General features: G+C 37.3%; 2 protein-coding genes across 3 annotated transcripts in view; both read left to right on the top strand.

Moving 5' to 3' along the window:
• The first annotated feature begins 5,885 nt into the window (after positions 1–5,885).
• Positions 5,886–12,699, top strand: LOC118328617 (rano class II histocompatibility antigen, A beta chain-like). 2 transcript variants are annotated; one of them, XM_035662441.1, is made up of 6 exons: positions 5,886–5,956; positions 8,290–8,571; positions 9,447–9,725; positions 10,035–11,253; positions 12,329–12,410; positions 12,595–12,699. In XM_035662441.1, the coding sequence occupies exons 1-4, from the start codon at positions 5,902–5,904 to the stop codon at positions 10,151–10,153; spliced, it is 735 nt and encodes a 244-aa protein (XP_035518334.1). In that variant the 5' UTR covers positions 5,886–5,901; the 3' UTR covers positions 10,154–11,253; positions 12,329–12,410; positions 12,595–12,699. The 2 variants fall into 2 exon arrangements, with proteins under 2 accessions (XP_035518334.1, XP_035518333.1); XM_035662440.1 differs by having other exon boundaries at positions 10,035–12,410.
• chmp4ba (charged multivesicular body protein 4Ba) overlaps positions 12,459–12,699 on the top strand; it is an 8,387-nt gene continuing 8,146 nt past the window's right edge. Inside the window, exons 1-2 of the mRNA XM_035662642.1 lie at positions 12,459–12,470; positions 12,595–12,693. Coding sequence (XP_035518535.1) covers positions 12,459–12,470; positions 12,595–12,693 — 111 coding nt within the window. The remainder of the gene's footprint in view (positions 12,471–12,594; positions 12,694–12,699) is intronic.

Genomic DNA, 12,699 nt, shown 5'->3' with positions numbered 1-12,699 from the left:
ATTCTGGAGAAAGATAGCTGATTGTTGAATTAAGTTATAGCTTCACATTTCATATGCAGTGCTTATTCAGTCTTCAGTTAACAGTCAATGGTTGTTTTATTTGTAAAAATTCAAAGATCAATGAGAAATTGATGAGAAGTTCATTGTAACGCTACCATGAGGTAAAAAACATAATACATTTTCCTTTTCCGTAATCAGAAACACACCAGTGTGCTGTTGACCTGGTTGAGCCGGCGTCGTAGGACAAAATGTTTCTGAGCCATTACGCCATTCTCAGACGGGTTATGTCTGTAATGAATATGCATAACATGAGCTCGTATATTGAAAACTTCCACTGCAGAGTGTCAAACATAAGCCAGGGTTCTGTGTTAAACTGGCACAGGTAGATATGCTATCTCCAGTCTTTCCTGTTGATTGTTGTTGTGCAGGTTTGCAGCTGACGTGGCTGCGGCGAAGGGATTTAAAAAGGTATCCTCCAGGTAACTCCAGTTCATAATTACCCTACAAAAACATCTCTCTTTGCCGTTAGCGTCTGCTCTGCTTCAGTCACCTACAGCTAACTAACTAGAATTCACATTTACAAAAGCAACTAATGCTAACTTCAGTTCCAACATCTCCTTTAGCTTGTGTGCTAATCCCATAAAAAGTCAGTGGTGGTTAGTTGCCTCGGGTGTTTTTAGCCACACTAGCAGCATGAGTCTATTGATGGCAATGTGTGTCAGCTGGTCCACCACTTTGGACCAGACTCAACTTTTACATTTCAACTGGAACGCCCCCCCGCCCAAACGAGAAAGTCGGAAGAACCTCAAAATCCAAGATGGCTGCTAACTAAGAGAAAGTTGTACTAATACTGTTTATTAGCACTTCTGTCTTTTTTTTTATCTCATTAAATCAGTTGTACACACAAATTGAATGTGTTGTTAACAAATTGTATTGCTAACAATGGCTAATGGTTAGCCTGGCTAGAGCTTGGTTTTCCAACTTGATGTCATTCCCAGCTCTGACTTTAGACATCTGAAGTAAATGGAACGCACCATAAAAGCTTTATACCTGCTAAACATCAGCATGTTCCCATTTTCATTGTGCACATGTTAGCATTTAGCTCCAAGCACTGTTGTGCCTCACAGAGCTGCTAGCCTGGCTGTAAAACTCTGTGTGTTGTTTATACTAATAAGGTGAAAAAGTTCCTTTCTTTTCAGCACTCGGTTACGTACTTTGAGTGATAAACTGAGTGTATACAGTGTCTATATCATATCTAGAGATGTATATCACTGGTTTATGGTCGGAGGAAGAAAGAGTTTGGCCAGTTATATCTGTAAAAAGAAAAAAAGGCTCAGATAATACAGGATGGGCATATAAAGTACAGACAGGTAAATTACCTGAAAACACAAGAGGCTGTAAGTTCATAAAATCTAGTTACTGCAGTGGGAATATCTGTACAGCAGAAAATGAACAGGTCCACTATTGGAACACCTATTTTTATGGACAACAAAACAGATACTGAATGGAAAGAATGGATCAGCTTTGTATGTTTTTTTCTACTAGTAACAGATGATGAGAGATAACTGTGGAGACACTGGATCAGTGGCGTTTGGCTGAGAATATGTTTAATTTAGCAAGTGTGATAATTTAGTTTCAGTGTGATTTTACACTACTCACTCACATCCAGACTGTACATGTTCAACCACTCTAGTCCTCACTGCACACTGGCTGTAGAGTCCTTATAGTTTTTTGCTGCACAGCATCTCAAAGCAGACACTGCTGGTCAGTCCTGGAACTGCCATTTCAATGAATACTATCAAAATCTGACCAGCAGGTCTATGAGATTTTCCGTTTTGTATTAGGGCTGCAGCTAAGAATTACTTTCATTATGAATTAATCAGCCTGTTATTTTCTCAACTAACTGATAAATGCAAACTCTCAGAGCCAGGTGATATCTTCAGAGTGCTCCATAAAACCAGCAAAGATTCATATTTGAGAAGCTGGAATCAGAGATTTTTTGGGGCATTCTTGCTTAAAAATGACCGGAATAATTAATTTATTATCAAAAATGTTCTTATTGTTTCAGCTTTAGAGCGTGCGTATGTAATTTTGCATAGCAGGACAACTCTCTAACTAACTCTCCCTCATTTCTGAGAATCAAGCACAAAAGATAAAAAAAAAATCTGAACTTTAAATTTCTGAGAGAAAGTGATGCAGAGCCTTTGTAGTACCTCAGCATTTGGGGAAACTGTGTGATAACTGGAGTGACGACAGCAGAAGGTACAAAACACACTAGAGGGTCATTCAGCCTCGGTCTGAACTGTGCAATGTGTGATTCAAACTGTACAGCAAACAGAAGCTGGAGAAGAAGAGGTTAAAGTACCAGGTACACTGACGTAAAGACATAGGCCTGATAACAGTGCTGGATCTTCGGGGGGGGGGCCCTCTTTGTCCTGAGAGCAATAATGTAACACAGGCTTTAGGTTGTGGTAAACATCTAAAGTGGAAACTCACATGCAGTTTCAGTCAGTGAGGGAAGTCCTGGAAAAAGTCTGAAAACTATTCATCTTCCAGACCTCCAGATGTTTAAGAGCACTATTATCTCTAAATGTTTAGAAAATTATTTAAGTTAAGTAAGTAATTAGAAATAGTATTTTTGGATTTTCGAAACATTAAAAAAAAATTAAAAACAAATGAAAAAATGTGATCAGGCCACTTGAATTACAGAAGAAGAATTGAATATTCATTCATAATAGTTGCTAGTATTAATGAAAATATTGCTAATTAATTTAGAAGTTTTTTTTTTTTTACATAGAGATAAATTTAATTAAATTTTATAATAATACAGCCATAAAATCTTGGCTTGAAGGTGGAAACAAGTTAGTTATAATTAATTATAAATTATATTGAAATATTTTGTTGCACTTTTTGCAAATGAATATGATGGTTGATATAGAAAAAAAACTTTATTTTGTCTTTTTTTTAAAAAGTCAAGACAGATCAGAGCAGCAGTAAAGAGCCCTGATGTAGACACACTTACCAACAAGAAGTGATGTCTTTGATTAGAGCGCCACCTTGTGTCTCTGTAACATAACGTAATCCAGAGTTAGACTACTGCACAGAAACAAAGATAGATGTACTGTAACACCTTATCTGCAGGCTATCCTTTAAAGTAAGACCTATCTTTCCATGGTAACAATCAATGAGACCTCCTATAATGTATAATCAGTGTCACCTGTTGAAAAACAGAAAAAAAAACTCGAAAAACTGAAATAGTTCCAGTCAGCATATTTCCCCTGCTTCCTGTCTTTATGCTAAACCAGACTAAACTGCAGATATGTACTTAATGTACAAACCTAATGAGACTGTTGAACTGAAACTGAAGAAAATTCTCCCCAAATATTTAACTTTCGCTTTAATTTCATTTCTATATTATCTGAAGGAACCGCCTGTGTTTCATAAGGGCAGACATTTAGATAATACCATATCTTTGAAATCATTCTGATACACATATTTGTGTGTATAGAAAAAAGATATCCATCCAGTAAGATGATAACAAGCGTATCTTTCCCCCTCTAGTCCTCCCAGAGAAGGGTTGGAGCGTGTTAGCCCTCTCTACCAAATGTCTGCCTTGGAGGAGAGGTTACAGTCCACAGTCTGATATCTGGTATTACAACCTCTAATATATAATCATAATAAGAACCATATACACAGAAATCTTTTCACTTGTTTTCCTGCTTATTTAAGAAACTTTAATTGAAGGCGGTGAAGGTCAGACTGCCTCGTCTATCAGAGCTCCTGAGGGCAGCTGTGGATCCTCCAGCAGGGGGCGCTGCTGGACTCTTTCCACTGCAGCCTAAAGCTTCTCCTCAGTGCGTCTCTGTGTGCTGGCCTGCTGGGCCTGGAGCGAGGATGATAACACACCACACTTCACTTTCTAACAGGATGTGGTTTCAGTCTTTGCTTCAGGTGGTTAGTCCAAAGTTACTCTCTCTTTAGTGGTGAGGCTTTTTAATAAAACCGTGTGTACGGTCCCTTCTGTCACTCTCCTCTGTGAAAGTGAAAGTTGTGTATTTGGTTTGTAAGTTCATTTTATCGTCTCTTCTCCTCTTCTCGTCTGATTTGCTTTGGTTGAGTTAGAGAATGTGTGGGATGTTGTCAGGACGTCTCCATAAATGATCAACCAGACCAGGTGGAAACACAAAACAATACAATTTGACCCTGGAGACCAGGATTCAACACCTGATTGCATTCAGATCTGCCTCAGATATTTACATTCTATGGTTATATTTTTATTAGTTTACCCCAAATATGTTTTTTTCATGTTAGACTGCTTCCTCGTTTAAAACAAAATGTAACCAGTGACCATAATCAGGGACTCCTTACGTTGTAGGAGACATGGTCAGTCGTCAGTGATGTGTTGTCCCCTCTCCCTATTAAATTACATCTATCAATTAATTTGTAAATTTGAAAGCCAACACTGTAAATTAACACGAAAAGGTAAAGTTAGATAAAGTTATATTTTATATTTATATTTTAACTTTATTCTATTTTTCTATTTGTATGTGTATTTGTCTTATTATTGTACTGTTGTGTAAAGGGAGTCAGGCAAAGTAAGATTTTCATTGTATGGTAAACCAATGAGTTTCTTCTGTGCATGAAAACAATAAACCTCTTGAACCCCAAAGCAGTGTTAAGTCTAAACACTTTGGAGTTTCAGTCCCTGGTTTATGTCTTTAAAAGCTGATGCCCACAGTGGAAACTCATCAGTTCTCAGTTTGTCGCCAAATGCAGCAAAAATTCTACAGGATTTGCAGAAAAACATTTACCACATTGAAATGCAAATGAATGTTCTTTTACATCCACTAATGTTATGCAGATATCAGGAGTTGAGCTCATAGAGATAAACTGTGCAGCATGTGGCACGAATTCTCCAGCTGGGAGTCATTAAACCAATGCAGATAAAGAGGCGCAACAAAATTAGTTTCATTAAGTTCCAGTTCCATTAATTTGAGCAAAGATCAATCCGCTCAGATCTGATGTTTTTTTTATCAGCTGCCATTTCCTCATGTGACAGGTCACATGCTTCATATGCATCATGATCTGGTTGCATTGTGACACATTTTGTTTTTATTGATCAACTTTCGGCCTCAGCCAAGGAAATGAAAACTTTTTTGCAATATTTTATATCTTTTAGAATTTTTAGTGTTTCCGCTCATGTTTTATTTATGTGCAAATCGCTTGTTCGGAAAAAGAATGATGAAAAGGACAAAAGTTACTGCAGAGAAGAGAAATTAATTTTGCACTGATTGAGTTCCGAGAGAGAGTTGTTGTACTGACTTTTATCAACACTTTCTTCTTTCTCTCCTTCGTTTTCTATGAATGATATTGACCTCCACCTTAGAATGAAAGAATACAAAAAAAGGCAGTTAGAAAGTAAAAGAGGAACCAATCTCTGCTTCAGCTGAGGACTGCTGCTTTCAGTTTCTCACTGGTGTTTGGTTTCACCTTTCTGTGAGAAGCCCAACATCTTTTTAGGATCCAACGTTTTTGAACTCGTTCATGAAAGTTGTGATTCATAATTAAATGAATTTGTATTCACTGACTGTCTGAACTCAACAGAGATTCCCTGTAAACAGAGCAAGCAACACACGTTAGTGGCCACAGGCAGATATTGTAGGAAAAACTAAATAAGTTTTACAGATGCATTCATGAAAAATGTTTCCTAATTATGTTGTTGTTGGTAATGTTCTTTAAAAATGCATTTAATATTTCAAATTAGTGATATATAAAGAATTAGTGGGCTAAACAGTATTTTTTAAAGCATCAGGGTGAATACAGTAACTAAAATGAAAGAATCATTTGCATACTGCACACCAGTGGTTGAGAACAACAATCTGGTCACTCTGTAGTTTCAACATGAAGCGCTTTGTGTGCCTGCTGCTTCTGGGTCTTTCCTCTCTGTCTGTGGCCGGTGAGTCACTCCACTTTTGTTTGTTTTATTGAATCCACTCATTTCTTTGCTGGTCTCAGGCCACAGCATGTTAGGGTCAAATGTTTTATATCCAATACTTGACTGAATACTTGCTGGTATGTTCTATGAAGTTTAATTTGAGATGAACTCGAAAGTGAAAAAACACAACTGCTGCTACAGAGCAGATTTTAACAACTGTCATTCATATAACACTTTGTTTTTACACTCAAATGATATGATAGATATATTGCTTACTTACTTACTGTTGGTCTCCTCTCAACCAGCTGGGTTGTGGTGTATGTTTTTTTTTGGTTTTACATAAAATGTGCCTGAATATCTGCAATTGTGGAAATGTAACTAAGTACTGTTTTTTGCTAATTGAACTTGAATATTTACATTTCCACTACATTTGGGATGACATTTTTTTTTTACTCCACTACATTTATTTGAAATTAAAGAGTTAATTTAGTAAATTTGATGCATTTATATAGATTTAACTCACAAGAATTTATAAAGCAGCACCTAAACCAGCTGATGCTGCTTAAATGCATAATGCACCAGTAATAATAATACAGTATTATGATATAACACTCTGAAAGGGACCTTTCTACGGCCTATTACGTACTTTTATATTTGATACTTTTAGTACATTTAGTATCTTTTATAGTGTGGTATTTCTACTTCCTGTTTATCTCCTTCATTCCTTATGCAGTGTTAGGGTTATAAACTCACAAAGGTTTCTGTAGAATGTAATACCATATACTATAGCCTAGTATATTGTACTCAAAGCAACAAAACATGTCTACTATACATAGAAAATAGTAGACATGTTTTTGGTGGTGAGGGAGATAAGTGATCAAATTTATGAAGATATATTGTTTCTGCTCTTCATAAGGATGTTCGTTTTTATTTATATATTAAGCTTTGAGAAATGTTATGCTAACTCTAAGCCAAAATATACATTTTAACCCATGTCCTCTGTGGGGGACAGTGAGTCTTGCTTCTTTTCAACTATTTTACATGCTGTACTTCAGGAAACAGAGGCGGTCATGTATTTTGGTCTGGCTGCCACAAGAGACCACCAGACTTCGAACGACTTGCAAAAGAGAGGTTGCAGTCCTTTTTTGTGGAAAACATTTTTAAAATTTTGAGAAGATTTGAGGAAACATCTTTTGTATGTGTGTTTTCAGTGAACTGAGCAATGTAAAGTAAGATGTTATGTTTGTCTGCAGACTGTAAACCTCCTCACACGTTATCAGTATCTCTGCAGATTGTGGGTGTTTAGTTTCTCCTTTTTTAATTCTGTGTACACTCCAGTGATCTGAATGAGGAACTGGCACTTTGTCACAGTGCTGTGCTGTATACAAATGTATAGGAAGCTGGGCTTATAGACAAAGAGACATATATGAAATGTGGCTTTATGTGATATCTGGGTAAATCTTTGTGGCCTGTGCAAAATATTAAATATTAACTGTTGAAACATCATGTGCCCTCCTGTTTATACTGGATATTACAGCAGTTCTTAATGTGCTTTTAATGTAAGCATCGGGGGACAAAATCCACTGTATAAACTGGAGGCACGTTTATTGCAAGTAAAACCTGTTTCAACATTTGTATGGGCACCTGGCTATTGTTTGAAGACAGACATTAAAAATTGTGAACCCATCCTTTAATATGTTTGGATCACAGTTAAATATACATATTTTTAATATTTAAATCAATATTAAAGCAATGGATCTTACTTTGGCACTGAAGGGCTTTAAGCCTCCCATATGGTCTAGCGGTTAGGNNGGGTTCAACTCCCGGTATGGGAATAACTCTTGATGTCTTGAAGTGAAATTGCTGTGTATTGCTTTGTGTTTGATGGTCTTTGCCATCACTGAGTGAATGTGTGTGAAAGGATGAATGTGGCACATAGTGTAAAAGTACTTTGAGTGGAAGACTAGAAAGGCGCTATACAAGTACAAGTCCCTTAACCATTTAAGGTAAATGCTAACACGTTGATGTTTAGAGGATATACTGTTTGTACCATTTTTATGGATTATAAATGTCTGTACAAAAAGCCATTCAATAGTTGTTGGTGGACTTGGAGCGATGCTGCTAAAATTACTTATAAAACAAAAAGCCAATAATTTCTAATCAAATAGGTCAAAGCTGAAAAAAAGTACAGGGATGTAAAGGAATTCTGAAAATGAGAAAGAACCAGTTTAATTTTTACTGTACTACTGAAATGGTTTTGCATGTAAACATGCGTGTTTATGTGTTAAAAAATACTAATGAACCTACTGTGTCTGCACATTAAAAAACTATTTACTATTATTACAATCTTTCAGATTGTGCTGCTGATGGAGATGGATACTTCATGTACGCTGACTTCTGGTGTGCCATCGAGCAGACACAAGTAGAGTATCTGGTGGACTGGTATTTTAACAAAGAGTTTACGATGCAGTACAACAGCACGGTCGGGAACTGGACGGGCTTCACTCCAGCTGGATTCATCACTGCGTCTCTGTTAAATGAAGACAAGCAAGATGCTATACAGAGAAAAGTGGAGAGGCAACTGATATGTGTCGACAACGTCGGTATATTAATTAACACAACTGAGGAAAACATAGGTGAATATTCATATATATATATATATAAATTCTATTTTATTGGCACCAAATCACTACAAGCGTTATCTCAGGACACTATTTCTTTCATTTAAATGATACACAAACAGAGCTGTAAAAGCAACATTTTGTGGTTTAAGAGACGCTTTGGAATTATTTGCATCTATCCTGGACTGGAGGGCCAGGGGTGGATCTAGAGAAATATTCATATGGGGGCCAGAGGGGGCCATGGAGACTTTAAAGGGGGCTGAAAAATATACGTTGATTTAATTGCAAACTATTACATATATCAATATTTGCTTGGAAAAGCCTCCAATTTACGATGTTTAAACTCAAAAACATTACATTATTGTGTAAAGGATTAACTGGTGGCATTAGAAATACATTGTTTTATTTCTAAATCTTCAGAAATTCAGCTAGAGTGTGAAATGTGGCCATAACACATTATTTTTCAAATTAATCTAAATGAATGTGCTACATTTTACATATTTTGACACCATACTAGGGTGGCCAGGTATTTTTATGCCACCCCTCTAGATCCGCCACTGTGGAAGTGCAAGCTCTGTTTGTGAGTGCAGGTACAATATACAGGCTTTACAGGCATGATGGTACCAAACCTGGCCACCTCACTGTCACAACAACAAGACTTGGGGGAGCTGCACACACTCACAATTCACCAAGATTAAGTCTCACAATTAACTTGCCCTAAAACCGAGAACTGCATATTTCTGCTCACATGACTGAAACTTCACTGTGACAGATTCTACATAATGTGAAGTCACACAAGCGTTCAGTCTAAGGCCACTTCCGTTTACCTTAACATGTTTCCCTTTGGTTACATCATCAGTCATTAATAAATATAATTCTTCTGATTTCAGCTGAACCCAGCGTCACTCTCGCAGAGACCACCAGCTACGGCCATGACGGCACCATGCTGGTGTGCAGCGCTTATGACTTCTACCCCAGATTTATCAGGGTGACGTGGTACCAGAACGGACAGGAAGTGACCTCGGGCGTGACCATAAGCGAGGTCATGTCCAACGGGGACTGGACCTATCAGGTCCACTCTTACCTGGAGTACACACCTGGAGGACAGGACAGAGTCAGCTGTATGGTGGAGCATGCAAGCCTCAGGGAGCCCAAGATTTATGAGTGGGGTGAGGATGGAGGGACAATATTATTTATGATGGATTAGATTAGATTAGATTAGATTAATTTTATAAGTAGTACGGTCTAAACTTTCTCTATTTGTGTCCTGAGGTAACTTTTGTTATGAATTGGCGCTATAAAACACTGAATTGAATTGTATTAGATTAGATTAGATCAGATAAATTCAGATTAGATTAGATTGGATTGGATTAAATTAGATTAGATTAGATTAATGAATTTGTTTAATACTGAAATTGATTTGATATGTTATCATTAATGGGCATGAAATATAAGTTTCTCTTATCATTTTGTTGCAGGTAGTCAGTCTGAGAGGAGTTACCTTATTGGTGGAGTTTGTGCTCTACTGTTGGGAGCAGTGTTTCTGTCCTTGGGACTGATCCAGTACAGGAAGAAACGCTGTGACCCGCGATGTTGAAACCCTTTATAATCCAGTAAATAACCTGTTACATCAGGCAGGGATCTGGACCTCATTTTCATCCAATTCAAAAAAAGAAATGAAACCTTTTTATATATGCACATTTAAAACAAACAATGCTGTATATTTTGCTGTGGAAGTGAACTGAAAATGGTCAGAAGAACATCAAAATCAATGCTATATACAGGCAGCCAGTTATTTATTATTCACAGTGCATGTAGATGTTTCTTCTGAAAGAGCCACTTTTTCTGAATAGCTTTTGATCAGTAGCTATATAGTAACTCATAGCTTCTCTAGCTAGCCCTCTCGCTTACTGTAGCTTCACCAACACTGACAGTAATATTTGTTAGACTTAAGACCTGAGTATTTTAACAATGGACCAATCAATCGTTGGCTCTGTGCAAGACTAGTCTACATCCATGCAGCTCTGTTAGGCTCTACGGTGCTTTGAGCTAAATTCTGACAGTGACAACTCTAAAACGCTGATTTCATTAGTTGAGCTGGTATTTGGTGATAAAGAAATGTACTGGTAAAGATTAGGATGATGCTAGATGAAAGGAAATCACCAAAGTCAGTAGGAATCAACACCTAACCACGAATGTGAGTACAAAATGTCAGATGGCCAATCCATTTGATAGACGCAGAGATCATTTAAAGGCTAAGTTTAAACTCTGACCTGCTGATGGCGCTACATGAAAAGTCATTGGATGACAAAAAGTAATTGGTATTCATCATCTACGGATCATCAATTATTGTACCAAACTTCATGGTGATCCATCTCACAGTTGTTGAGATAATTCACTCTGGACTGAAAACACTGGACTGAGCTCCCTGCAACCCTCCAGTGGTTCCATCCCAGCGTCACCACGGTTACACACACAGGACAGAGAGAAGAGATATATGTGTCAGGGAACCTCCGTCTCCATGACGACGGTAAACAGGTCTTTCAGTGTGGCTTACACACAGGTGAAACATTAGCCGCACAGAGAGAAAGAAACCACACACACGCACACACACACGCACACACACTGGTCAGGACAGATGGCGGATTCACAGCGAACATCTGAACCCATCAACTTTGTGCATCAGGATGAAATCTGGTAAATCTGCTAACTTTTACTTTTCTCACCGCTGTGTGTCATTTGTGTTTTATTTAAATCACTCTTTTTGAAAAGGGGCTTAAGCATTTGGAAAGATGTTCTCAGTATTGGTGGAGGTCATTCATGTGCACTGGATGTTTAATATTACTGAATATTATCTTCTGATATTTGTCTTGTTTTAAAACATATAATGATATATTCCAGTCTTTCTGTAGGCCTATGCTTGTTGTGAATGAGTAGTATCATTATTACTGTTATTACTGTTGTTCTTACCATTGCTAATATTACTGGTAGTCTTGTTACCATCCTTATTATTATTTTGAATCCTCCCCTTGTTCCTTTTCTTTTTAATCTTCATGTAAAGCACATTGTGTTTCCCCCTCGGTGTGAAATGCACTATATAGTAAATACAGCAAGAACAGGTGTTTGTTTTAATGAGATTAATTGATTTGGTGTAGTTCTGCAGAAGAGATAAAATCATATGACACAATGAGAAAATGTCTTTTGTAAAAGTTTAATTCTTTCATATGTAGTAATAATGAGAAAAATATGCCAATACATCATAAAAGATATTGTGTTACAATGTGAAAATTGACAGTATATTGAGTTTTCTATTGAAAGTATTAATGAAATCATTCCATAATTATATCATAGGCTGTTGTTATTATTATTCTCCTACATGTTTCTGTGACTTCATGCAGTCTCTTTAATTTGGCAGCATATATATATATATATATATAAATTATGGTTTCAGCAACATACTGCAGTAGGGGACAGATCAGCCTTATTTAGTCCAGCTCTTGCTGATGTTGAGGTTTTCGGTTTATATTTTCTGCAAATTTGAGGAGCACCTCGTTTAAACAAAGATAAGGCATTTATCATTTTGTTAGCATTCAACAACCTCAGCTCTCCCATGAGTCTTGCCAGAATTGGACCTTCATCTTTCTGGATTTAAATGAAGGTAACATGAAGTTTTCGGAGTTTGCTTCGAGTTGAAAAGCACTGCAAGTAGTGGAGGCACCTGTTTCTGTTTCTGTTTCTTATTGTGTGTGTGTGTGTGTGTGTGTGTGTGTAGGAAAGCACATGTAAAAGTTGAGAAGGACTCAGCAGAAGTCTGGCCCAACAAATGGGGTTTCCTGACTGAGACCTACAGAGAGGTAAACATGCAACACACTGCCCCCTACTGTTCAAAAAGTACAACAACGATGGCACTAGATGTGGGCAAAAAACACCAGATTACAAATATTAGCTACAAAGAACTTGTCCTCTTGAAAGAAAAGAAAAGAAAGATCTGTCTTTAAACACAAACACACACGTCTTTCTCTGTTGTGTGTATTTCAGTATGAGAGGGAGAATATGAAGCTGAAGGAGGCGGTCAGAATGAAGCTTCCCCATCACCTGGCAGCACGACCTCCAACTCCTCCAGAAAAACCTATCCAAGTGAGC

The sequence above is a fragment of the Morone saxatilis genome, unplaced genomic scaffold, assembly GCF_004916995.1.
Source record: "Morone saxatilis isolate NCDOM2014 unplaced genomic scaffold, NCSU_SB_2.0 Contig18, whole genome shotgun sequence".
NCBI classification, from domain to species: Eukaryota; Metazoa; Chordata; class Actinopteri; family Moronidae; genus Morone; species Morone saxatilis.
The sequence above is the reverse complement of the archived record's forward strand: the minus strand, read 5'-3'. Positions and strand labels throughout refer to the sequence as shown.

What these genes read in the sequence shown, in the direction of transcription:
- LOC118328617 (XM_035662441.1), top strand. Translation starts at nt 5,902, where the DNA reads ATGAAGCGCTTTGTGTGCCTGCTGCTTCTGGGTCTTTCCTCTCTGTCT. An exon ending in TTCCTCTCTGTCTGTGGCCG is followed by an intron (nt 5,957 to 8,289) that starts GTGAGTCACTCC and finishes ACAATCTTTCAG; the next exon opens with ATTGTGCTGCTGATGGAGAT. An exon ending in GCCCAAGATTTATGAGTGGG is followed by an intron (nt 9,726 to 10,034) that starts GTGAGGATGGAG and finishes ATTTTGTTGCAG; the next exon opens with GTAGTCAGTCTGAGAGGAGT.